At 41.1% G+C, this 25666-nt stretch overlaps 2 protein-coding genes across 4 annotated transcripts in view; one reads left to right on the plus strand and one right to left on the minus strand.

Annotated features, from left to right (window-relative positions):
* Positions 1 to 3317: 3317 nt before the first annotated feature.
* On the minus strand, positions 3318 to 25487 carry MGME1 (mitochondrial genome maintenance exonuclease 1). Of its 3 annotated transcripts, none has more exons than XM_053573637.1 (6): positions 25370 to 25487; positions 24939 to 25083; positions 23989 to 24567; positions 17380 to 17605; positions 5445 to 5577; positions 3318 to 5087 (listed from the first exon to the last, which is right to left on the minus strand). In XM_053573637.1, the coding sequence occupies exons 3-6, from the start codon at positions 24497 to 24499 to the stop codon at positions 4926 to 4928; spliced, it is 1032 nt and encodes a 343-aa protein (XP_053429612.1). In that variant the 5' UTR covers positions 24500 to 24567; positions 24939 to 25083; positions 25370 to 25487; the 3' UTR covers positions 3318 to 4925. The 3 variants fall into 3 exon arrangements, with proteins under 3 accessions (XP_053429612.1, XP_053429613.1, XP_053429611.1); XM_053573638.1 differs by lacking the exon at positions 25370 to 25487 and adding an exon at positions 25186 to 25201; XM_053573636.1 differs by lacking the exon at positions 25370 to 25487 and having other exon boundaries at positions 24939 to 25220.
* Positions 25403 to 25666, plus strand: part of SNX5 (sorting nexin 5) — a 28566-nt gene continuing 28302 nt past the window's right edge. Inside the window, exon 1 of the mRNA XM_053573635.1 lies at positions 25403 to 25544. The gene's annotated coding sequence lies outside the window, so the exon portion shown is untranslated. The remainder of the gene's footprint in view (positions 25545 to 25666) is intronic.

The raw sequence follows: 25666 nt of genomic DNA on the forward strand, positions 1-25666 counted from the left end.
CAAGCCAAGTAAAAACGAAGAGCATAGAAAGCAAAACTGTATTATTCATGGAAACCAGTACTTGTATTAAAACTAGAAAAGGGTACATAGTACCCAGGAAAGATACACACCATATTTATTTTATTTTTTATTTAATTTTATTTTTTTTTTTTTCTGGTTGCAGTTCAGCCGGGGCCAGGTTTGAACCCACCACCTTCGGTATATGGGACTGGCGCCTTACTGACTGAGCCACAGGCACCACCCACACACCATATTTATGATGGTGTTTGTCTGGGGAGAGAGGGAAATGGGATTGAGGAGAAAAGCAAGGGCTTTTAAATTTATTGGTAATCTTGTATTCATTTTATATCTACCTAACTTTCTTTCTTTTTTGAGACAGAGTCTCACTTTGTCGCCCTGGTTAGAGTGCTGTGGTGTCACAGCTCACAGCAACCTCAAACTCTTGGATTTAAGTGATTCTCTTGCCTCAGACTCCCAAGTAGCTGGAACTACAGGTGTCCGCCACAACACTTGTCTATTTTTTTGTTGTAGTTACCATTGTTGTTTGGCAGGCCTGGGCTGGGTTTGAGCCCACCAGCCCGTGTATGTGGCTGGCACCCTAGCCACTGAGCTACAGGCGCCGAGCCCTATCTAACTTTATTTTCATCTATCTCTTCAGTAGAAAGAGAGTAACTCAAACTCAAACCCACAATCACATGTTATGACGGGATCTTCACAAATGTATTACCCAAACCTGACAACTGTTACTGTTAAGACAACATACAAGGCTTTAGCTCAACCTAGGGCTTTTCCCCAGACATTCTCAAGTTCCCTTCCACCGTATAAACAACTTAAGTGATCACAGAGGAAGGGAAGGGGGAAAAGGGGGGAGGAGAGAAGAAGAGGATTAGAGGACAGGAAAAAATGACTTTATTTAGCATTGATTGGTTTCAGACTCAGTGTTTCTTTTTTAAGTACCAGCTCTAAACGCTTGTTTCTATTTTTTTTTTTTTTGTGGTTTTTGGCTGGGGCTGGGTTTGAACCCACCACATGCAGCATATGGGACCGGCGCCCTACTCGTTGAGCCACAGGTGCCGCCCCTAAACAGCTTGTTTCTTTAAAAATACTATTCCCTTTCTTTTCTTTCCTTACTTCCTCTCTTTCTTCTTCTTTTTTTTTTTTTGTAGAGACAGAGTCTCACTTTATGGCCCTCAGTAGAGTGCCGTGGCCTCACAAGCTCACAGCAACCTCCAACTCCTGGGCTTAAGCGATTCTCTTGCCTCAGCCTCCTGAGTAGCTGGGACCACAGGCGCCCGCCACAACGCCCGGCTATGCAGTTTGGCCGGGGCCGGGTTTGAACCTGCCACCCTCAGTATATGGGGCCGGCACCTTACCGACTGAGCCACAGGCGCCACCCTTCTTTTTTTTTTTTAAAAAAAGACAAGGTCTTGCTCTACTGCCCAGGCTGGGGTGCAATGGTACAGTCATAGCTCACTGCAGCCTTCACCTTCTAGCCTAAAGCGATCTTCCCACCTTAGCCTCTGGAGTAGTAAGACTATTGGCATACACCAACACATTTGGCTAATTTTTCTTTTCTTTTCTTTTTTTTTTGGAGACAGAACCTCAAGCTGTTGCCCTGGCTAGAGTGCTGTAGCATCACAGCTCACAGCAACCTCCAACTCCTGGGCTCAAGCAATTCTCCTGCCTCCGCTGGGATTACAGGCACCCACCACAACCCCCAGCTATTTTTCAGTTGTAGCCGTCATTGTTGTTTGGCGGGCCTGGGCTGGATACAAACCTGCCAGCTCAGGTGTATATGGCTGGCACCTTAGCCTCTTGAGCCACAGATGCTGAGCCACGCTAATTTTTCTTTTTCTTTTTTTGTAGAGATGGGATCTGGCAATATTACCCAGGCTGGTCTTGAATTCCTGGGCTCAAGCAGTTCTCCTACCTGGGTCTCCCAAAGTGCTGGGATAACAGACTTGAGCCACTTTCCTCATTTATTTTTTTCTTAAAAAAAGATCCCCTCCTGGGTGGCGCCTGTGGCTCAGTCGGTAAGGCGCCAGCCCCATATACCGAGGGTGGCGGGTTCAAACCTGGCCCTGGCCAAATTGCAACCAAAAAATAGCCTGGCGTTGTGGCAGGTGCCTGTAGTCCCAGCTACTCGGGACGCTGAGGCAAGAGAATCGCTTAAGCCCAGGAGTTGGAGGTTGCTGTGAGCTGTGTGATGCCACGGCACTCTACCGAGAGCCATAAAGTGAGACTCTGTCTCTACAAAAAAAAAAAAAATCTCCTCCCCAACTATTCCCTCATTTAACTTTTTTGTTGGGATATAGTGGTGAGAGGATAGGGTAGGTTATAACCAAATGTTTAATTGCTCAGGTAGAAAGCTACCTGATTTGTGATTAAAACAAATTACCCCTCTCTAATTCCTTTTAAAGCTGGTAGGCAAATTGGTTACCTAGAAACACACTTATGACTAACACTCGTTCCTGTATTTACCAGGTCAAGACATATGAAACCATAGGTCTTATGTTGACATGTTTTCCCAGAATTACAGTAAATTTACTTTGTATTTAGGTTAATCCTCTTAGATAATCAGGCCCTGAGGAAGAGGCCAGGTCTGAGGGGAGAGAAGCCATAATTTGTGGGAAAAAAGATGAAATTTGGTTTTCATGTCAGCAGGGAGCTTTTGTCAGCTACTAAATGCATTAGTAAGGATGGATAGAACTGCAGAGGGAAAGGAATGCAGGGGGCTTCACATCTCATGGAACATCTCCAAACTAAACACTGGAAGGCAGCATCCTACACTTATGTGAGGAAGCCTCCCAAGAATGATCCACACCCCCTTTAGGACTTTAATTATCCAGAATTAGAATCTCTTCTTGCTGCAAACCCTCCGTTTCCTATCACTGGAGTTTAATATGCCACGTTACTCAGGGGAAGGGGTGGTATCACTGACAAGTAGTAGTATACATGCCAATTCTTGGAAAACTTCACCTCATTTAGGAGCTCAGACTTGACTTTCCCCTCCTGTGCCTTTGTAGTGACAACTTTTTTTCATTGACATTTACATCTCAGGAGATTGATACTTCTTTACATGTGAGGTCTGAGTAGTAGTATTAGGATTGTTATGAAAAAGTGGAGAACCTGCCCAGGGATTTACCTTCATTGTTCTCACACCAGCCATAACATCTTCCTGGTCAGATTCTTCTGAGGAACTCCTTAGGCCACCATTAGCTTGGGAGACTCATGGTACAAAGTGACAGGTCCAAGCTGAATAAGTTTTAATTATCTTCCTTTATTTTTGATTTTGGAAATTACAGACTACAGGAATATATACTAGTTTAAAAAACAAACAAAAAACCACCTAAAGTCAGAGGTGTGTAGTGTTAATACAAAGGTCTCCCTAATGCTATTATCTCCTACCTGAACCTTGCTTTTTTTGCCAGATGACCATGGTGGAGAGCTTAGTGAGGACCAAAGCCACTAGGCCAGTGGTAAAATATTAAATTTAAAAACAAAATCCACAGCCTAGGCAACATCATGAGACCCTGTCTCTACAAAGAAAAAAAAAATTACACAGCATAGTGGCACATACCTGTAGTACTAGCTACTCAGAGGCTAATAAGGTAGGAGAATCACTTAAGCCCAGGAGTTCAAAACTTCAAAGCTGTATGCGCTGTGACTGCACCACTGTACTCCAGCCTGGGCAAGAGTGAGACCAACCTCCCCCCAACAAAAACAAAACCACAAAGTCCAAACCATTTGCAGGTTTATGAAATTATCCTATAAATACACAAACTGAAATAAAAAGAAACAAAACTAAAACTAACAAAACTCTTTACTCATTTCTTGTTATTTTATTTCTCATAAATAACAGCTAATAACAGAAAAAAGTCCTTATAGCAGCCTACTATTTTAAGGCAGCAAATGTAACTCAAATGCTAACAGATTCACTCAATAAAATAGGAGACCTTCACAGGCTATAATAGGCATTTATGTAAATTTCCCAAATCCAATGAAACTAATAATTTTTTTTTTTTTTTTGCACTTTTTGGCCAGGGCTGGGTTTGAACCCGCCACCTCCAGTATATGGGGCCGACACCCTACTCCTGTGAGCCATAGGCGCCGCCCGAAACTAATAATTTTTATTACCTATCAAACACAGAACATAAATTAACCAATTTTATTATTGTTCCCTATAGCTGAACAATTCTACAAATGATAAATTTTCTCTCATGATCCTCTCACTCACACCAGAAAAAGCTATTAAAACACCTACAATTACGCTTTGCAAACTGGGGCCTGGCTACTTCTGGGGTCATTTGGTGGTATGCCAAGGCATACTGCCAACAGCTTGGATTACATTCCATCTTTCCAGACAGCAGCATTTACTTGATGCTGAATAATCCCATATTTATTTTTAAAAAGGTTCAATGTTAGCTTTCCCTCCAACTGAAATATATAGAGCCCCAATATATAAAAGTTTCAAGAAACTGCACTGGTAGTGAGAGTTGGCCGAACCTTTCCCCTCTACATACCGCAGGAGTATGTGGGTTCTTTCCTCCTGGTGAACCTGAGGAAAGGCTTGGCACATTCAGCCTCATTGAACTTCCAATCTCAGTTCAAAGACTGGGTGTCCTTCCCAGGACACCGAGATCCACCGAGGGAGTCTAACTGCCAGTGTGACTGCCTACCCTGCTTGCCCTCTTTTCAGGCAAATAACAGAGGTAGCATAGTTGACGTGCTCAAGTCCAGCTCCTTAAATCTAGACTTTCCTGGCTTTTCAGTCTTTTTGATAGCAATATGTTTCAAGAAATTAATACTTCCACTTATGTTAATGTAGCACTCAGATCTGGTAGCACCTACATAAGTTTCTGGATTGTAGTAAACAGCAATATATCTTCCAGACTGCTGAATGTTCCCAAATGGTGTCCTGCTCCCTAATCTGTTTTCTGCATATTCTCATCCTTATTCTTTTCTGTATATTCTTCTAGTCGAAGAAGCCACTTGGCCCAGTAGTGGGAACAAAGCTCTGCATCCATGACATGTGAGTGGGCAGGTGATCCGTCTTTGTAGGCCACCACAATTAAGCCACACTGAACCTAGGAAGAAACAAAGGGTAATTCTAATATTACTATAGTAGGTCCAGAGTTTAGGTTCATTTCCTTCTTACTCCAGGGCAAATGCAGTCAGTACAAAATAATCTACAGGAATATCTTCTAACTCAATTTCTAAGGTAAGCTGATCAAAGACTGTATCAGGACACACAAGAACACAGAGATGACAGATAAAAGAATGAACTGTGATCATTAAAGAACTATTAAAAAAAAAATAAAGCCCAGGGCAAGAGTGGGAGATGGGCAGGGACATAGTAAGGGATAAAAATAGAGTAAAAACCTAAAGAGTTACATAGTTGTACTGAGCAAAGTTTTAAGTGAGTAGAGGTTGAGGGTCCTGACCTGAAAGCTGTAGTTGGGATCATGGTTCACAGCACCCATGTATGCCACCACTTGCAGTGGGTTGTCGAATGTATTTCGGATAAAAGGTTTTGGTTTCTCTGATGTCTTCCAATCAATCACACATAGCTTGCCTCTAAAGAGAAACCAAAGGAAGGCTTTGTAGGTAATAGTTCAAACAGAAAAACTCCATTAGGTTAACTCTCCTCTCACAGGTAAGTTTACTACTTGCTACCCAATGACCATTGCTTCTATTCTCCAATTTTTTCCCTTTTAAGAGATAGTCTCATTATTTTGCTCAGGCTGGACTTGAGCTTCTGGGCTTAAGCATTCCTCCTTTCTCAACCTCCTGAATAGCTGGGACTGTAGGCATGTGCCACCATGCCCAGCTCTCCATTTTTTATTTTTATTTTTTCACAAGTCACTGATAAAGAGCATTCCACTCCTATTTAGGAGTTTGGACTTTATTTTCCTAAGGGTAATAGGGAGTCATTGAAAGACTATATGCAAAAAATGACTTGATCTGATTGACTTTTTTATTTTTTTTTAGAGATAAGAGTCTCACTTTATGGCCCTCAGTAGAGTGCCATGGCATCACAGAACTCACAGCAACCTCCAACTCCTGGGTGTAGGCGATTCTCTTGCCTCAGCCTCCCAACTAGCTGGGACTACAGGTGCCCGCCACAATGCCCGGCTATTTTTTTTGTTGCAGTTTGGCCGGAGCCGGATTTGAACCCGCCACCCTCAGTATATGGGGTCAGCACCCTACCCACTGAGCCACAGGTGCTGCCCAGACATTTCATTTTATTTTAATTTTGTTGTTGTTGTTGTTTTGTTTTGTTTTTATTTTTTCGCAGTTTTTGGCCGGGGCTGGGTTTGAACCCGCCACCTCTGGCATATGAGGCCAGCGCCCTACTCTTTTGAGCCACAGGCACCGCCCCTATTTAAAATTTTTGACACAGAGTCTCACTCTGTCACTCTGGGTAGAGTGCTGTGGAGTCATCATATGCCATGATGCCTGGCTAGTTTTTCTATTTTTAGTAGAGATGAAATCTCAGTCTTGCTCAGGCTGGTCTTGAACTCATGACCAGCAATATACCTGCCTCAGCCTCTCAGAATGCTAGGATTACAGGCATGAGCTACTGCGCCCGGTCAGCTCTCCACTTTTGAAAATGGGCGCTGCTTCTCAGTATTAGAAAGTATGATTCTTTCATACTGATTCAGGTCAGTAATGAGCTCATCAAAGGTATGATGGAAAATGCTTTCTGAAGTGCACCCATGAAAGCTATAGATGCAAGCCACATGCAAAGAATGGAGAACAACACTTCTGCCGTTTGTGTTTCTAAACTTCCTCGTAATTCCTTTGGACCGCCACGGCCTCCTTTCCTTAACAATTGATAGAGGAATTATATTGTCCATTATGTTGTCTCTGTTGATTTTGTTTCAAACACTTGTCAGAATGAAACACAACATATCAGTAGCAAAGTTCCCATTATGAAGGACCATCCATTATGGTGCCTCAAAAGTTCTCTCGCTTGGAAACCAAAGGTGGGGTTCAAATCCATCCATACTCAAGAGCCATCAACTATATGAAGAAGTAAAAATAAGGAAACTGGTTCCCTATCTTAAAAGTTCACACATGGGGGTATTGGGGAAAAAAAAAAAAAAAGACAGAATTTCCTGCCACTTTTTTGTCTTGTTCAAACAAGTGTATTCTTCTCCCTTTCCTCTATACTGGTGGTTTCTACTTGTCAACCCCAGAAAAGGGTTGTACAGAGAGTGGACCAAGTAACTGGTGACTCTCAAACTGCTCTATCAGTTCAATACATCTTTCATGACTTCAATTTCAAAACCAGCAGTTTATTAGGAAGATTCTGTACAAAATGTGTTACTTACAAGTCACTACAACTCTTGACAGAGTCTAGAGCAACACTGGCTGAAAGAAATAAAATTCAAGCCATGTGTTGCTTTAAATTTTCTAATAGCCACATACAAAAGAAAAAAAAAGAAGTGAAATTTTAATATTTTAATTGACCCAACATATCTAAAATATTATCATTTGTATATATAATCAATATAACAAGTAATTAATGGGATACTGTACATCACTCTTTGTACTAAGTCATTGAAATCTAGTTTGTATATTGTTATAGCACAACTTAGTTCGGACCGACCACATTCAAGGGCTCAATATCCATGTGTGGTTATTGGCTACTAACAGTCTATAGATAATTTTGTCTTTATAACCGCTTTGTTAAATGTTTTTTTTTTTTTTTTGTAGAGACAGAGTCTCACTTTATGGCCCTCGGTAGAGTGCCATGGCATCACACAGCTCACAGCAACCTCCAACTCCTGTGCTTAAGCGATTCTCTTGCCTCAGCCTCCCAAGTAGCTGGGACTACAGGCACCCGCCACAACGCCCAGTTATTTTTTGGTTGCAGTTCAGATGGGGCCAGGTTTGAACCCGCCACCCTCGGTATATGGGGCCGGTGTCTTACCAACTGAGCCACAGGCACTGCCCGCTTTCTTAAATTTTTTTTGTTTTTTTTTTGAGACAGAGCCTCAAGCTGACAACCTGGGTAGAGTGCTGTGGCATCACAGCTAACAGCAACCTCCAACTCCTGGGCTCAAGCGATTCTCCTGCCTCCACCTCCCAAGTAACTGGGACTATAGGCGTCTGCCACAATGCCTGGCTATTTTTTGGTTGCAGCTGTCATTGTTATTTGGCGGGCCCAGGCTGGATTCGAACCTGCCAGCTCAGGTGTCTGTGGCTGGCGCTGTAGCCGCTTGAGCCACAGGCGTCAAGTCTATAATTGCTTTGTTATATTGCTAAGTTTCACAACCTATGTAAGTGAGGAAAGGGCCCCAGTAACTGCAGGGGGCTGCCATTCCTGGTTCTTTCACGTGAATAAATCAAAATGCCTTTTAAAAAGATTTCTGCCATAAGCCACTGTTTAAAGCAATGTAGTATAATTGTAGAACTTAAAAGTGTGGAGAAAATCTTAGTACTGTACTGAGAACTGTAAAACATTAATGAAAGAAGTTGACAATAATACAAATAAATAGTAAGATAGCCTGTGTTTGTGGATCAGAAGAATTTATATTATTCACATTTTCATACTACAGATTCAGTGCAATCCCTATCAAAATTCCAATGGCATTTTTCACAGAAATAGGAAAAAAAAAAATACTAAAAATTATATGTAACCACAAAAGTCCCTGAATAGTAATCTTGACCAAAAGAACGAAGATGGGGGCATCACAGTCCCTGATTTCAAAATATAGTCATGTATCACTTAACAACGAGGTTATGTTCTGAGAACTGTGTTGTTAGGTAATTTCATTATTGTGCAAACATAGAGTGCATTTACACAAAACTAGATGGCATAGCCTACTACACACTTAAGCCTCATTGCTCCTCAGCCACGAAACCATACAGCATGTTACTATAGTGAGTAATGTAGGCAACTGTAATACGTTAAATATCTGTGTATCTAAACACAGAAAAGGCATGTTATAAAAATACAATATAAAAGATAAAAAATGGCACGTGTGCACAGGGCACTTACCATGAATGAAGCTCGCAGGACTGGCAGTTGCGCTGGCGAGTGAGCAGTGAGTGAATGTGAAAGGCCTGGGACGCTACCATTCACTACTGCAGATTTTATAAACACTGCAGACTTAGGCTACACTAAATTAAAAACCTATTTTTCTTTTTTTAATAATAAATTGACCTTAGCTAATAGTTATTTTATAAACGAAATTAAAAAAAAATTTTTTTACTCTTTTGTGATAATACTTAAGTAAAACACATTGTACAACTGCACAGAAATACTTTTCTTTGTATTCTTATCTATGTTTTTTTTCAATTTTAAAAAATTATTTGTATTTTTACTTTCTACATCTTTTTTTCTTTTCTAGACAGTCTTATTATACTGCCCTCGGTAGAGTGCTGTGCTATCACAGCTCATAGCAATCTCAAACTCTTGGGCTTAAACAATTCTCTTGCCTCAACCTCCCCAGTAGCTGGGACTACAGGCACCCGCCACAACGCCTGACTATTTTTTGGTTGCAGTCGTCATTGTTGTTTAGCAGGTCTGGGCCAGGCTCGAATCCCGCCAGCTTCCCTATATGGCCAGCACCCTACTCACTGAGCCATGGGCGCTGAGCCATACTTCTTACATCTTTTTGTTAAAAACTAGGAGACAAATACACACATTAGCCTAGGGCCATACAAGGTCAGGTTCAGAATACATACATAAACTAGTAACAGTCATTTCTTATCAAGTATTAAGTACTGTATGCTATACTTTTATATGATTGGTAGTGCTGCAGATTTGTTTACAACAGCATAACTATGAACACATGAATAATTTGTTACGCTATGATGTTACAATAGCTGTGATATCACTAGGCATCAGGAATTCTTCAGCTCCATTGTAATTTTATGGGACCACTGTTGTATATGTGATCTGCTGTTGACTAAAACATAGTTATGCCACACTTGACTGTGTATTATAAAGCTACGGTAATAAAATAGCATGACATTGGCATAAAAATAGACACATAGGGGGCGGCGCCTGTGGCTCAGTCGGTAAGGCGCCGGCCCCATATACTGAGGGTGGTGGGTTCAAACCTGGCCCTGGCCAAACTGCAACCAAAAAATAGCCGGGCGTTGTGGCGGGCGCCTGTAGTCCCAGCTACTCGGGAGACTGAGGCAAGAGAATCGCTTAAGCCCAGGAGTTGGATGTTGCTGTGAGCTGTATGATGCCATGGCACTCTACCAAGGGCTATAAAGTGAAACTCTGTCTCTACAAAAAAAAAAAAAAAAAAGACACATGGACCAGTGGAACAGAATAGGGAGCCAAGAAATAAACCCATGTATTTATAGTCAATTGATTTTTAACAAAGGAAAGCTGGGCATCCACTTGGAGAAGAATGAACCTGGACCCTATCTCACACCCTATACAACAGTCAATTCAAAGTTAAAGACCTAAATGCTAAGACCTAGAATTGTGGTTAGGCGTAGTGGCTCAAACCTGTAATCCTAGCACTCTGGGAGGCGGAGGCAGGTGGATTGCTTGAGTTCAGGAGTTTGAGACCAGCCTGAACAAGAGCAAGACTCTGTCTCTAAAAAGAGCCCAGTGTTGTGGTAGGCACCTATAGTCCTAGCTACTCAGGAGGCTGAGGAAAGAGGATCGCTTGAACCCAGGAGTTTGAGGTAGCTATGATGCTGCAGAACTCTACTAAGGGCTGAAGAGTGAGACTCTGTCTCGAAAAAAAAAAAAAATTTAGGACTGTAAAACTACTAAAAGATAACAGAGTAGGGACAAGCTCCATGACATTGGTCTGGGCAATGATTTCTCGGATAGAGCTCCAAAACACAGGAAACAAAATCAAAAAATGGACAAATGCATCAAATTAAAAAGCAAAGGAAGCAATTAACAGAGTGAAGAGACGACCTACGAAATGGGAGAAAATATTTGTGAACAGTACACTTGATAAGGGGCTAACATCCAAAATATATAACACAAACAACTAAATATCAAGAAAACAATCCAATTTAAAAATTGGCAGCTGGGCAGCTGGGCACAAAAGCACTGGCATATAGTCCCAGCTACTCAAGAGGCTGTGGTGGGAGGACTGCTTGAGGGAAGCAATTTAAGGTTGTAGTGTGCTATGACTGTGCCTATGAATTGCCTGGGCAATATATAGAGACCCAGTCTCTAAAAAAATAAAACAAAATAAATTGGCAAGGGAGATCAACAGATATTTCTCAAAAGAATTCATCTGAATGGCCAACAAATAAATGAAAAAAATGGTCAACATCTGTAATCATCAGGGAAATGCAAATTAAAGCCACAATGAGCTATCATCTCACATTTGTCAGAATAGCTATTATTAAAAAAAGACAAAAGATAAGTGTTGGTGAGGATGTGGAGAAAAGGGAATTCTGGTCCACTGTTGGTATAAATTGGTATAGCCATTTTAGAAAACGCCGTTATGGGGGGTTCCTCAAAAAACTAAAAATAGAACTACTCTCTGATCAGCAATCCCACTTCTGGGTATACAGCCAAAGAAATTGAAAATAATATGTTGAAGGGACATCTACACTCTCATGTTCATTCCATCATTACTCATAATAACCAAGATATGGAAACAACCTCAGTATTCATCAGTGGACAAAGACAATGTGGCATCTATAAACAATGAAACAGGATGGGCGCGGTGGCTCACACCTGTAATCTTAGCACTCTGGGAGGCCGAGGCGGTTGGATTGCTTGAGCTCACAAGTTCCAGACCACCCTGAGCAAAAGCAAGACCCCGTCTCTACTAAAAATAGAAAAATTGAAAGAAGAACAATTGAGGCCAGAGGATCATTGGAGCCCAAGAGTTGGAGGTTATTGTGAGTTATAATGCCACAGCACTCTACCCAGGGCGACAGCTTGAGACTCTGTCTCAAAAACAAATAAACAAACAACAAACCAAAAAAAAAAAAAAGGAATTCTGTCATTTTTGACAACAAGTGTGAACATGGAAGACATTATGCTAAGTGAAATAAGTCAGACACAAAAAGACAAAAACTTCATGATCTCACTTACATGCAGAATCTAAAAAAGTTGAACTCAGAAGCAGAGAGTAGATGGTAGTTACAAGAGGCTTGCTGGGGCAGGGGTGAGGGAGTAGAAGAAAGGGGAGATATTAGTCAAAGGCTACAAAGATTCAGTAAGGCAGATGGAATAAGTTTTAGTTATCTATTGCACAGCATAGTGACCACAGTTAATAATAATGGATCATATGTTTTAAAACTGCTCAGAGGCCAAGCACAATGGCTCTCACCTATAATCCTAGCACTTTATTTTGTCTTTTCTTCTTTTATTTATTTATTTTTTTGAGACAAAGTTTCACTCTGTTGCCTGGGTAGAGTGCAGTGGCATCATAGCTCACAGCAACCTCAATCTCCTGGGCTCAAGCAGTCCTCCTGCCTCAGCCTCCTGAGTAGTTGGGACTACAGGTGCCCACCACAAAGCCTGGCTAGTTTTTTTATTTTTAGTAGAGACAGGGTCTGGGCTCTTACTCAGTCTGGTCTTGAACTCATCAGCTCAAACAATCCACCTGCCTCACCCTCCCAAAATGCTACAATTACAGGTGTGAGTCACCAAACCTGGCTAATCCTAGCACTTAGGGAGGCCAAGGTGGAAGAATTGCTCAAGTCCAGGAGCAAGACCCTGTCCCTACAAAAAAATTTCAAAAAAATCAATTGGGTGGGGTGGTATATACCTGTAATCCCAACTACTCAGGAGGTGGAGGTGGGAGGATTTCTTGAGCCTACAGGTTACAGAGAGTAGATTTTAAAAGCTCTCATCACAGCTTGGACACAGTGGCTCACACCTATAATCCCAGCACTTGGGAGGCTGAGGTGGGTGGATTGCCTGAGCTCACAGGTTCGAGACCATCCTGAGCCAGAGAAGACCTTGTCTTTAAAAATAGCCAGGTGCTATGGCAGGTGCCTGTAGTCCAAGCTACTTGGGAGGGTGAGGCAGAAGAATTGCTTAAACCCACGAGTTTGAGATTGTTGTGAGCTATGATGCCACAGCACTCTACCAAGGGTGACAAAGTGAGTCTCTGTCTCAAAAAAAAAAAAAGCTTTCATCAGCAAAATGTGGTAGGCTCGGCACCCACAGCACAGTGGTTACAGCGCCAGCCACATACACGGGTTTGAATCCAGCCTGGGCCTGCCTAACAACAATGACAATTACAACCAAAAAAAATAGCTAGGCATTGTGGCAGGTGCCTGTAGTCTCAGCTACTTTGGAGGCTGAGGCAAGAGAATCACTTAAGCCCAAGAGATTGAGGTTGCTGTGAGCTGTGATACCACTCTACTCTACTGAGGGCAAAATAGTGAAACTCTGTCTCAAAAAAAAAACCCCCCAAAATCCAAAATGTGGTAAGTAGGCAAGGTGATAGATACATGTACTACTATGTTAATTAGCCTGATTTAATCTTTCTATATGTGTATATATATCAAAATATTACATTATACTCCATAAATATATACAATTATTTGTCAATCAAAAAATTTGGCCTGGCTTGGTGGCTTAAGCTCAGGAGTTCGAGACCAGTACGGGCGATACCCCACCTCTACTAAAAAGAAAAAACAAAACAAAACAAACAAAGAAAAAAAAAAAGCAGAAAAACTAGCCAGGTATAGTGGTTGGCACATGTCTATAGTCTCAGCTACTTGGGAGGCTGAGACAAGAGGATTGCTCAATCCCAAGAGTTTGAGGTTTGGGGACACCACAGCATTCTACCCTCTGTCTGAAAAAAAATTTTTTTTTAATTCTTAGTAGCATAAACTCAAGTTAAAATTGCAGTTGAGAGGCTCAGCTCCCGCAGTTCAGTGGTTAGAGCACTCATCACATGCACCAGGGCTGGTGGGTTCGAACCCAGCCAGGGCCTACTAAGCAACAACAACAACAACAACAACAACAAAAAATAGCTGGGCGTGGTGGTGAGTGCCTGTAGTCCCAGCTACTTGGGAGGCTGAGACAAGAGAATCACTTGAGCCCAAGAGTTTCAGGTTGCTGTGAGCTGTGACACCACGGCACTCTACCAAGGACGACATAGTGAGACTGTCTCAAAATAAATAAATAAATAAAATAAATAAAATACAATTGCAATAAGATAGCTCACAAATTGCTCTTAAAAAAATGAAAAGATGCTCAGCCTCCTCATTTATGTGAAATGCAAATTGAAAATACAATGTTATCAAAATTATTAATATTGTGTTGTTAAAGGTATTCACAAATAAGCACACTTTCCCTTGTAGGCGGAGTACCTAAATGGCTCCATATCCTGAGTGCAAGTGAGAAGTGCCCGGGAGATTAAAGAAATATTCATGTCCAAGTCTACTTCAAATCAGCTGAATTTATTCCCATTGCATTTACCACCCATCAGAAACCAACAATCAACAAGTGAACCCGTGCACCTGCCCAGAGAAGCTCTATAGTATACAAGGAAGCACATTCACCGCAGCACCGTCTGTAATTGTGAAAAACTAGAAATAACCTCAATGTTCCCAACAGGGAAAGGGATGTGTCTCCTTCATACAAAGGAGTACCAAACACCAGTCAAGAGGAGAGAATTGGATCAAAATAGCAGGGCTAACATCTATTGAGTAGATAGATGGGTAGAGTGGGTGGCATCATAACTCACAGCAATCTCAAACTCTGGGCTCAAGTGATCTCTTGCCTCAGCTTCTCGAGTAGCTGGGACTGCAGGCACTTGCCAATTGCCCAGCTAAGTTTTCTATTTTTAGTATAGATAGGGGTCTTGCTCTTGCTCAGGCTCCTCTCGAACTCCAGAGCTTTAGGTCATCTACCCTCCTTGGCCTCCCAGAGTGCTAGGTTTACAAGAGTGAGCCATCATACCTAGCCGATAGTATGTTATTTTAAAATATTAAATAATATGCTTTTTAAGCTCTGTTTAGGGAGTATCTCATTTGATTTTCACAACAACCCTGAGATAGGTACATCATTTATCTTATTTTACAGATGAATAAACTAAGGTACAGAGAGACTAAATAACTAGCCTAAGGTTAACTGAAAAGCCAGAATCTAATACTAGGCAGCCTCACTCCTGAGCCCAATTATTTTGCCAGCTTTGAGATATTGTATGTTTAGAGATTTCTATTTATTGTGACTCTTACCGTTCTGTGTGTAACAGCACCTAAGTGCTGTGTGTGTGTGTTAAAAAAATTTAATAGGGGTGGCGCCTGTGGCTCAGTGAGTAGGGCGCCAGCCCCATATGCCGAGGGTGGCGGGTTCATAACCCAGCCCCAGCTGAACTGCAACCAAAAAATAGCCGGGCATTGTGGCGGGCGCCTGTAATCCCAGCTGCTGGGGAGGCTGAGGCAGGAGAATCGCGGAAGCCCAAGAGCTAGAGGTTGCTGTGAGTCCTGTGACATCATGGCACTCTACTAAAGGCGGTAAAGTGAGACTCTGTCTCTACAAAAAAAAAAAAAAAAATTTAATAGACTAAAAGGACATAGTACCAAATTTACAACAGTGAATCATTTTGCCCAGGGAATTAGGAGGGGAGGGAAGAGGTGATTCAAGGAACTTGAGCCTAATTTGCAATATTTATTTTTTAATAAAAGGGAAGCAAATGTGACAGTGTTATTAATTATTAATTCTGAGTGGTAAAAAATTATTAAAAGAAAAGAATGTTGCAGATTGCAGATCTATATAAACTGATTAAGAAAATATCTCTAAAATACAATATATATATTTTTTTGAGTGAGGGAGAGTCTCCCTTTGTCTAGAGTGCAGTGGTGTCATCGTAGTTCACTGCAACCTCAAACTCCTGGGCATCAAGTGATCCTCCTACCTTAGCCTTCCAAGCAGCTGAGACTACAAGCATGCACCACCATGGCTGGCTAATTTAAAAAATATATATTTTTGGAGAGACTGGGTGTATTAAGAGGTGTAGGCAGGGATAAATGATGCACATACAGTTATAAAATATCTTAGGAACAAAAGAACTTTTTAAACAGAGGTTAAATACAGAGTAAGAAAAAAATATAGAGTGGGTATAGGGGATTCGCTTTTAATAGCTTTAATTCACGAAGTGTACACATTACCCATTAAAAATTCCTTTAAAATTTCTAAAATGTTAGCTTCAAAAATGTTTATATTCTCAATGTTGATGCTCTGACTTAAAGAACAAAAACAAATAGCAGTGCTATGGATATACATGTATAATCCCTATCAAAAGTATTTGGTATCAGGAATTTCTTGTGGGTATTGGGTATAAGTGATTTTATGGCTCCCCTGGTAATATAAAGGGTGGCCCAGAATAGCCTATTAAATTTCTTGCACATAGGGCTCTTCCTTTTCAGATAGGTTAAACTGTTTCCCGACTAATGAATATCTATCAAGCTTTTTATTTAAAAAAATATATATATATTTTTTGAGACTAGAGTCTTAGTGTCACCCTGGGTAGAGTGTCATGGCATTATCATAGCTCACAGCAACCTCAGGCTCAAGAGATCTTCTTGCCTCAGTCTCCTGAGTAGCTGGCACTATAGGCACCTGTACTATACCTGGCCACTTTTTCTGTCTTTAGTAGAGATGGGATCTTGCTTTTGCTCAGGCTGGTCTCGAACTCCCGAGCTTAAGCAATCCACCTGCTTTGCCCTCCCAGAGTGCTAGGATTACAAGTGTGAGCCATTGCACCCATCTTTTTTACTTAAATTTTAACTAGAGCTCCAGGCTTTACCTGCACAAATTTTTCTCTCCATCTTGTTCATGTTACTCCCTTGCTTTATTTGGCATAGGGACACCTACAGGTTATAGCTGCCCTTACAATCTGGAGTACTGGCAAAAACCGTACAGCAGCAATTTAAAGAACTGCAAGTCCCAGGATGCTCAAACTGAAAAGGACAAAAAAAAAAAAAACTGCAGGAAGCTTAGTAAGTTCAGAGTTCCTGTCCATGTCAACCACTGCCTGGAAGCCAGGAAAAGAGGTGATTTTCAGAACCAACAGTTCATGGTGTTATCTTTAAGAAAACAGGAAGAAAATACAGAAATTAAATTGGAACATACAGCTTATGGTTGGTATCCTACTTGGGAGGAAGGAAAAACAGGCCATGCTAGAGATACTGACAAGTACAGTACGCCTTTTCTCTCCCAAAAAGAGTGATTTTGGAATACTGGTTGACAAGTATTATGTGGCTACTCCCTTAATATATGTTCAAATCTCTTGCCCCACACCCAATTCTTTTACCTATCACAGGTTTTGACTTTAAAGATGCAGAGGAAACAGTACCTATTGGCATAACCTTGAAGCAGAAATTAAGAGGAAAAAGTACCTTTTGACAGGTCCCAACCCGCACTAATTCACCTCCACAATGTGACACAAACAATTTCATACTTACTGATACTCAGCCACACAGTCCAGCAGACCTGTATACTTTAAGGTTTCATGTTGAACAGCACTTTCGAGGGCTTGAACTCCACTGACATCTTTCAGAATATGCTGGACACTTTGGATGTAACCAGATTCAAGGAGATTTTCATCTCTCTCTTTTAGGTTTCCCTGGGGTGAAGGTGAAAGTATGTATTCCAAGTCTTCATGGAACCGTTTCCCTTGTAAAAATATATCTGAAAAAAAAATCAGGGCGGGGGCACAAGGCAAGTACAAAAAACAAAATTTTAAATTACATTAAAGTTATTATCATTATCATTATTTTGAAGACAGAATCTCACTATGTCACCCTCAGTAGAGTGCCATGGTGTCAAAGCTCACAGCAACCTCAAACTCTTGGGCTTAAGCGATTCTCTTGCTTCAGCCTCCCAGCAGCTGGGAATACAGACGCCCGGCTATTTTTTGTTGTTGCAGTTGTCATTGTTGTTTAACAGGCCCAGGGCTGGGTTCGAACCCGCCAGTCTTGGTGCATGTGGCTGGCACCATAACCACTGTGCTATGGGTACCAAGCCTATATTAAAGTTATTATTATTATTTTTTTTTAGGACACATTAAAATTTGCTTTAATACTTCTTTGGGGAAAAAAAAATCACACTTGTAGTGAATGAACAAGAAACATTTTTACGCTATTATTTGTATCTACCATGCCAAGAATTCACAGGGAAGAGGTTCCAGTAGCTCAAGGAGGCACCTTGCCATTGAATCATTAAAGTTACTTTTAAGTGACAACCCCTAAGAATCTAAATTTTAGACTCTTGTTAAACCTAAGCACATATTTTGAAAACCAAAGGTATTAGAATAATTTCAGGAGTGTCTTTTCTCTGCCCAACATTTGAAGAATAAGGGTTGTCTTGGGCTACACATTAAATGCACAAACACTAGTAAAAGCTGATTAGCAAAAAGAAAAAAAAAAGGTCTGTGCAAGCTTTTGAATATCCGACACCGCAGATAAGAAAAAAAGTCCTCACGAAATCAGCATACGGTCTTTGGTTGCAGGCTGGACATCCCTTATTGCCAATAAGATGAATTGAAAGAATGTATTTCTAGAAGAATTAGGTCAAAGTTAGAACTAGAGCTTATAAATGTAGGAGCTATAAGAACACATACAGTTGGGTGGTGACTGTGGCTCAAAGGAGTAGGGCGCAGGCCCCATATGCCGGAGGTGGCAGGTTCAAACCCAGCCCCGGCCAAAAAAAAAAGAAAAAGAAAAAAAAAGAAGACCACATACAGTTTATGGTACTAGTACATAGTAAGTTAAATGGTTGTGATTAAAAAAAAAAAAAAACACCAGAAATGTAGGGAACTGTGTTTACTGTTCTTTTTTAACCAAAACTTAATTATGAACATAGGTGGGAGAATCTTTTTAAAAACAGGATTAGAGACAAGGAAGAAAATCAAGGCACATACAAATTAAAAATAATGAAGCGGCTACTGTGGGGTTTGGAAGAAGGAGGGAGAGGAAGTATGTGACATTCTTCTGTACTTTTTTTTAGTGTTGGAACAGCCCGAAATGGTTTCTGTGTCCTGAATTATTTTCCTTATACATTTCAAGAATAGAGAACAAAAAGAGATTCAACACCTACAAGAAATATTATATATTCACTTGCTTCTTGGTAAGGGGAGGAAAGAAGAGGGGGCATTGCTAAGCAGTGGCCTAGGTGCTTTTCAAAACATTATTTAATTTTCAAACACATTGGCCTGACAAGATAAAGATCATTACCCCTATTTTACTGACCGAGGCCCTGGTGGCCTATATAGTGCTATTAATTGGCCCCAAAGCAAAAAGCTGGACAGGCAGTGTGGCACCAGAATCTTTGCAGTCCACCAGCTATTAGAGAACCATTTAGACAGGCACAGAAACTGAAGAGTAGGAAATACACATGCTTGGTGACAGACCCGTAGAAAAGGAGGAAAATAAGGCATCAAATGAGATAATTATCAAACCACATTATGTACATCAACTATTTTTAACAAAGATTTTGAAAGGTCAGTTATACCACTGGGAAAAAATTGAATCCTTCTTGGAGATTACGTGGATAATTAAATGAAATTCAACTTAGGAACTAAGTTATTCTACTTCAAATTTATTTGGTTCAATTGAATTATTAACACATAAAGAGCAACAAGAAATTTAAGACTGATAGAATTAAATCCCAGGGGGAATGAAGCATATTTATTTATAGATTAGCTTAATGAAGAAGAAAAATGTGTTAAAAAACAGGAAGGAAAAAAACTGCTTTATCAACTGCCATGCACGCAGACAATTCATCTCCTGCTGCAAACTTCACATCAGAAAGTAAACATACGGGCGGCGCCTGTGGCTCAGTCAGTAAAGCACCGGCCCCATATACCGAGGGTGGCAGGTTCAAACCCAGCCCTGGCCAAACTGCAACCAAAAAATAGCCGGGCGTTGTGGTGGGCGCCTGTAGTCCCAGCTACTCGGGAGGCTGAGGCAAGAGAATTGCTTAAGCCCAGGAGTTGGAGGTTGCTGTGAGCTGTGTGAGGCCACAGCACTCTACCGAGGGCCATAAAGTAAGACTCTGTCTCTACGGGAAAATAAAAAAGTAAACATACATTTTCCCATAGTGTAATTTTAGTTAATTTGCCTTTTGGCATGTTTTCTTAAGTCTCATGTTTAGACATTTTTAACATATTTTAGACTTACCCTTATAGTTTACTTTCACAGAATTAAGAGCTTCCTTAAAATTTTTAACACATGACCATAAACATGAAAGTCTAAATTACAGGATTCCTTGGAATCTAAGGCTCAGAACATTAAATATAATTCACTTTATAAAAATAAATTAAAAAACTAATCAAGAAAAGATGCAGGTAGGACTGAATCACTATTCACTTGAAGGAATGAAAGTGAATGTTTTCTTTTTTTTCTTTTAGAGACAGAATCTCACTTTATCGCCCTCAGTAGAGTGCTGTGGCGTCACAGCTCACAGCAACCTCCAATTCCTGGGCTTAGGCAATTCTTCTTGCCTCAGCCTCCCGAGTAGCTGGGACTACAGGCGCCTGCCACAGTGCCTGGCTATTTTTTGTTGTAGTTTGGCGGGGGCCGGGTTTGAACCTGCCACCCTCGGTACATGGGGCCCCTACCCTCTGAGGCACAGGTACCACGGAAAGTGAATGTTTTCAAGTCCCAATATATAATGTGCATTTAAAAAAATTCATTTGCCAAGACAGATAAAAAAATTCATGTGTTCTGAAATTCTGATAGAACTGGCAGGATGGCTGATACTTCGGGATTAAAAATTCAATATAGTGACTGGACACCACAGCTCACACGTGTAATGTTAGCACTCTGGGAGGATCAAATTGCTTGAGTTCAAGACCAGCCTGACTCAGAGTAAGAGTGAGACCCCATTTCTACAAAAAATTGGCAGGATATAGTGGTACAGGGCTGTATTTCCAGCTACTTGAGAGCTTAGGAGGCTGAGGTAGGAGGATTGCTTAAACCTAGGAATCTGAGACTGCAGTGAGCTCTGATGAAGCCACTGTACTCTAACCTGCGCATAGAGACCCTGTCTCAAAAAAAAAAGTCTGTGAAGCAAAAAAAATTAAAACAAACCCTAGCCTTTTCCACTATAAACAACACAAATATAGATGAGACTAAATCAGACTTTCCTCATCCTTGCTAATCTTGAAAAGGTAAACAGATGCTTGGGGAATTGCTCAAGTGTTTGAAAGAATGGCAGCTCTGGGCACGGCTCTGTGCTCTGGCCTATAACAAGACCAGGGAGAAGGGAATTAACTGCTCTAGTACTTTTCAGCTTACCTCTCCAGATCTATTAATCAATTTAGTGAGTTATGATATATGCTTTTTTTTTTCTTTTCTTTTTTTGGCCATAACACTAATCTGTTAAGTTTTTTCCCCTTATTTATGATATTTTAAAAAGTGATTATTTTCATTTCTTTAAGTTAACTGAGTTAATAAGAGACATAGCAGAGCACTAATCTGTATCAACAAAGTTGGCTCTATAAAAAAACCACCCTAGTTTTCTCTGGGCCTGAGTTATCACGGCTCATTCACATTCAAAGAGAAATTCCACTCCTGTTATCAGTAAAGCCATGGGTATACTTCCTTTGTGCCAAGAGTTACAGACCCTACAGTTCCACATGTCCCAGCAGGTTTCTGCCTTTATATTTCCTTTAATTTTAGCTGCGAGATTCCTGATTTAAGGAAAAGCAAAACAACTTTTTTTTTTTTTTTGGTAGAGACAGAGTCCCACTTTATGGCCCTGGGTAGAGTGCCGTGGCATCACACAGCTCACAGCAACCTCCAACTCCTGGGCTTAAGTGATTCTCTTGCCTCAGTCTCCCGAGTAGCTGGGACTACAGCCGTCAGCCGGGGCCGGGTTTGAACCCGCCACCCTCAGTACCGACTGAGCCACAGGCGCCGCCCGCAAAAGAACTTCTTATGAGGAATCTCAATTCTAAATTCCAGTGGCACAAATAAAAAAGGTAAACATACCATTAAAAGATTGCATTATGCTCATAAATGCATTAATGTACACAGTTATGATTTAATAAAGAAAAAATAGTAAAAAAAAATTATGTTGCTTGCAGAAAGCAGAGAATACTGTAGTTTGGCTGTTCATTAACTATCTTAAGCCAGTTAGCCTAGACCTCAGCCGTCTGATACAGGAACCACTAGCCACATGTTGCTATGGAGAACTTAATTTTCTTTTTTGAGATAGCCTAGAGTGCCTAGCTCACAGTAACATGGTGTTAGCCTAGCTTACAGCAACTTCCCATTGTTGGGTTCAAGCAGTCCTCCTGCCTTAGCCTCCTGAGTAGCTGGGACTACCAGCGCCTGCCAGAATACCTTGCTAATTTTTCTATTTTTAGTAGAGATGGGGTCTTACTCTTGATCAGGCTGGTCTCTAACTCCTGAGCTCAAGTCATCCACCCTCCTCAGCCTCCCAGAGAGCTAGGATTATGAGTGTGCGCCACCATGCCCAGCTGCTATTGAGAACTTACAATGAAAATGTGGCTAGCACAGGTGAAGAACTTTCTTTTTCATTCTAATTAGTTTACATTTTAAACAGGGTATAAAATCCAATTATTGGAAGACTTTTAACTATTTTTGGAACAATTTGGGTATGTGAATCTACTTTTTAAACTATCCATTTTATGAACTTTAAACACAGATTAAGTAGTTTTGATGAAAATTTAGTGTCTGAATTGATACGTGTTGTAAATGTAAACTACACATTGGATTTCAAAGACTTAGGAAAAGGGATGTTAAAATATATAATTAATAATTTATATATTGATTGTGTTTTAATACAATAACATTTTAGATAGACTGGGTCAAATAAAGTATATTATTATAATTAAAAAAAAAAAAAAGCCAGTTAGACCTCACATATAGTCCTTGTCCCATATAGCTGAGCAATGTTATATGGAGCTAAGTCCTTGACCATATTTTGCCAAATCCAGTACCACCTAAATACACGTATTTTTTTTTTTTAAATATGCGACCTGTTTAATGTGTTATACACTTACAGAGAAGCAGTTTTTTTTTAAGTTTTTTTTTTTTTTAAATAAGTACACTAGTCTCAAAAATAAAAATGCTTATTTACCCTTAGGGGTACATGTACTGCTTTCTGGAAGGCATGGGCTAAGGAATGACAGATGTAAAACTTAGTCATAACCAAACACCTATATAATCCTTATGGGACCAGCTAATTCACCTGTACCAATGTTCTCTGTGAATGGAATATATTCTCCTCACTTATCTAAATTAGTAAATTAGAAGTTGAAGGCTAAAGTATATTTATTCTCAGATTCTTATCAAGAACATTTGATTATCTTAATTTACCAAGATCTAAATACAGATCGTGTGTTCTGCCTATTGCCAGGGTCTTTAAACTTATCAGTCAGGGTCAGGAGCGGTGACTCAGGCCTGTAATCCTAGAACTCCAGGAGGCTAAGACAGGTGGATTGCTTGAGCTCAGGAGTTCAAGAACAGCCTGAGCAAGAGCCAGACCTGGTCTTGTAGCCCATGCCTATAGTCCCAGCTGTTCAGGAGGCTGAGGCAAGAGGATCCCTTGAGGAGTTTGAGGTTACTCTGATGCTCTCAACAGTGGGTGACAAAGTGAGACTCTGTCGAAAAAAATACAGAAATTAAAATAAATTTATCAGAGTCAACTTACACTGATAAGCAGAGCAATGGGTATTTACTAGATTCTGAACAGAATATTTAGCAAAAAAACTAGAATTCTGTTTTCAGGTGGCTTTTTTCATAGCCAAGGAAAATAAGCAATTCTAGTATAATGTGTATAGCTTATAAAACAAATGCATTTTCTATGTCCTTTAGAAGAATTATCTGTCCTTCAGTTTCACCTGTAAAACAAGGATAACAGTATTTGTGCTTCATAGGACTGTCATCAGGGTTAAGTTAGTTAACACGAATTAAGTGTTATTTCATGCTAATTACTCTTTCGTTATTTGAAAGTAATTCTTCACAAGTAAGAAACCTCATTCTCCTGACACAGCGCTCTATATTCTAGAAAACAGTGACTATACAGAACTAGAATTCAATTACTTGAAGTATATTCTTTAAAGCCATCTTCTCCCAATTCCAGAATCATTCGCTGTTTCCACCTCTCCAAATAGAAAGTCTGTTGTTTTGTCATGGTCTGCTGAAGGATTCGGGTCACACTTGGTATCACATTCCTTTGCAAAGGGATTTTCAAAGGAATTAAAGGATCACTTGCATTTGATTTAACACTTCTCTTTGGATTGAAGATAGGAAACCGATTTTGTGGAACTCTTGCTTCCTCTTCTTGCTTTGGGGGTTTATGCTTACTCACAGGTCCATAGAGTAAAGCATCTTCTTCGAACAATGATTCTGGGGTATGCACAAGGCCTCTGAATGACAAGACAGACTGTACTAAATGAGAATATTTTTCTTGGTCCACTTTTTCATATGGGTTCACTTTTTTCTTCCTGTCACACAAATAACAGGAAGTAGAGAAACCCCCAAGGGCAACAGTTTTCACGGAAAACCCCTTTGAACTTCGGAACTGCCTGCAGACGCTCTGAAATGCCTTCATCTTCAGATTTGTTTTCACTTCTCGCTAGTCTATTTGCAATGTCGAAGGCCTTTTTAATTTTTGTAATCCTATTAAAGAGAAAGCCAAATCAGAACGATGTTGCACACCAAAACTGTATTCAATAAACTTTTTAGACAACTTTGGACAAAAACTCTCGTCAATACCAGAAACACCAGCACTTATTAAATATAAACCAGTAGACAGCCTGCGGCAAGACGTCCTCAATCTTCAATTTGAAGAACCGTGACACCAAGGAAGGGAGGCCTGATTATGAATCACGGAACAGAACCAAGAAGCTGGTCCTATGGCGACCGTGACAGTCACAGTTAACCACCGATTCCTGAACACCAGGATCTTTGCTAGGTATTGGGTATAGATATTCCTCATTTAATCCTCACACCCTTTAACGTGGTCACTATTATGACCACTTTGTACAGACCTGGAAGTCAGGTTTCTGAAGGGTCACGTTACTTGTTCCAAGTCGGAGCTGGGAAACGGCGGTCAGCAGGACCAGCCTTCGTGATCCGCAGAAGGCCGTGCACCCCGGGCGGGGACAGGACCGTTGTGACCCTTCGGGCGGGAGTCTGCATTAGCGAAAAGGCGGTTTAAATAGAAGCCCAGCTACCTCTGAAGCCACCCCGCTTCTCTCAATTCGGAGGGAGCAAACCACCTCTCAGGACCCGTACTTTTATCTCTCCCGCGCTTCGGACTTAAGTTAGGCACACCCTAAAAGGGCGGTCCCAGGATGCACTGCGGTGTTCATGTCCCACCCCAGGCCCTCGTTAGCCTCTGTGGAGGCGCGACAGGTGAGCAATCCCTCCCCTCGGGCGGAAGCGCGGGAGCCGCCGAATCCCTCCTCTTTGCTCTCACGAGATCTTGTTTACGTCACCGCTCGTAGCCATCTTCGATCCGGGTTGAGTAATAAATTCCCGAGGCACCGACGGCGCGGTCTTTCTGCAGACGCGCTTGGCCAGGATAGTGTCAGTCGCACCGCTTCCCCGTCGCGGTCCTGCGATCGGCGGTCTCCGCGTGGTGCGGAGTAAGGGTAGGCTCCGTGTTGCATCTTTGCCCGGCTCCAAGATGGACGGCAGCGGGGACGGGGAGGCCGCTCTGGGGGAACACGTGGCGCCCTGCTCGCCTGCTCTCGGGGCTGCTGGGATGGTGGCG

The sequence above is a fragment of the Nycticebus coucang genome, chromosome 21, assembly GCF_027406575.1.
Source record: "Nycticebus coucang isolate mNycCou1 chromosome 21, mNycCou1.pri, whole genome shotgun sequence".
Taxonomy (NCBI): Eukaryota; Metazoa; Chordata; class Mammalia; order Primates; family Lorisidae; genus Nycticebus; species Nycticebus coucang.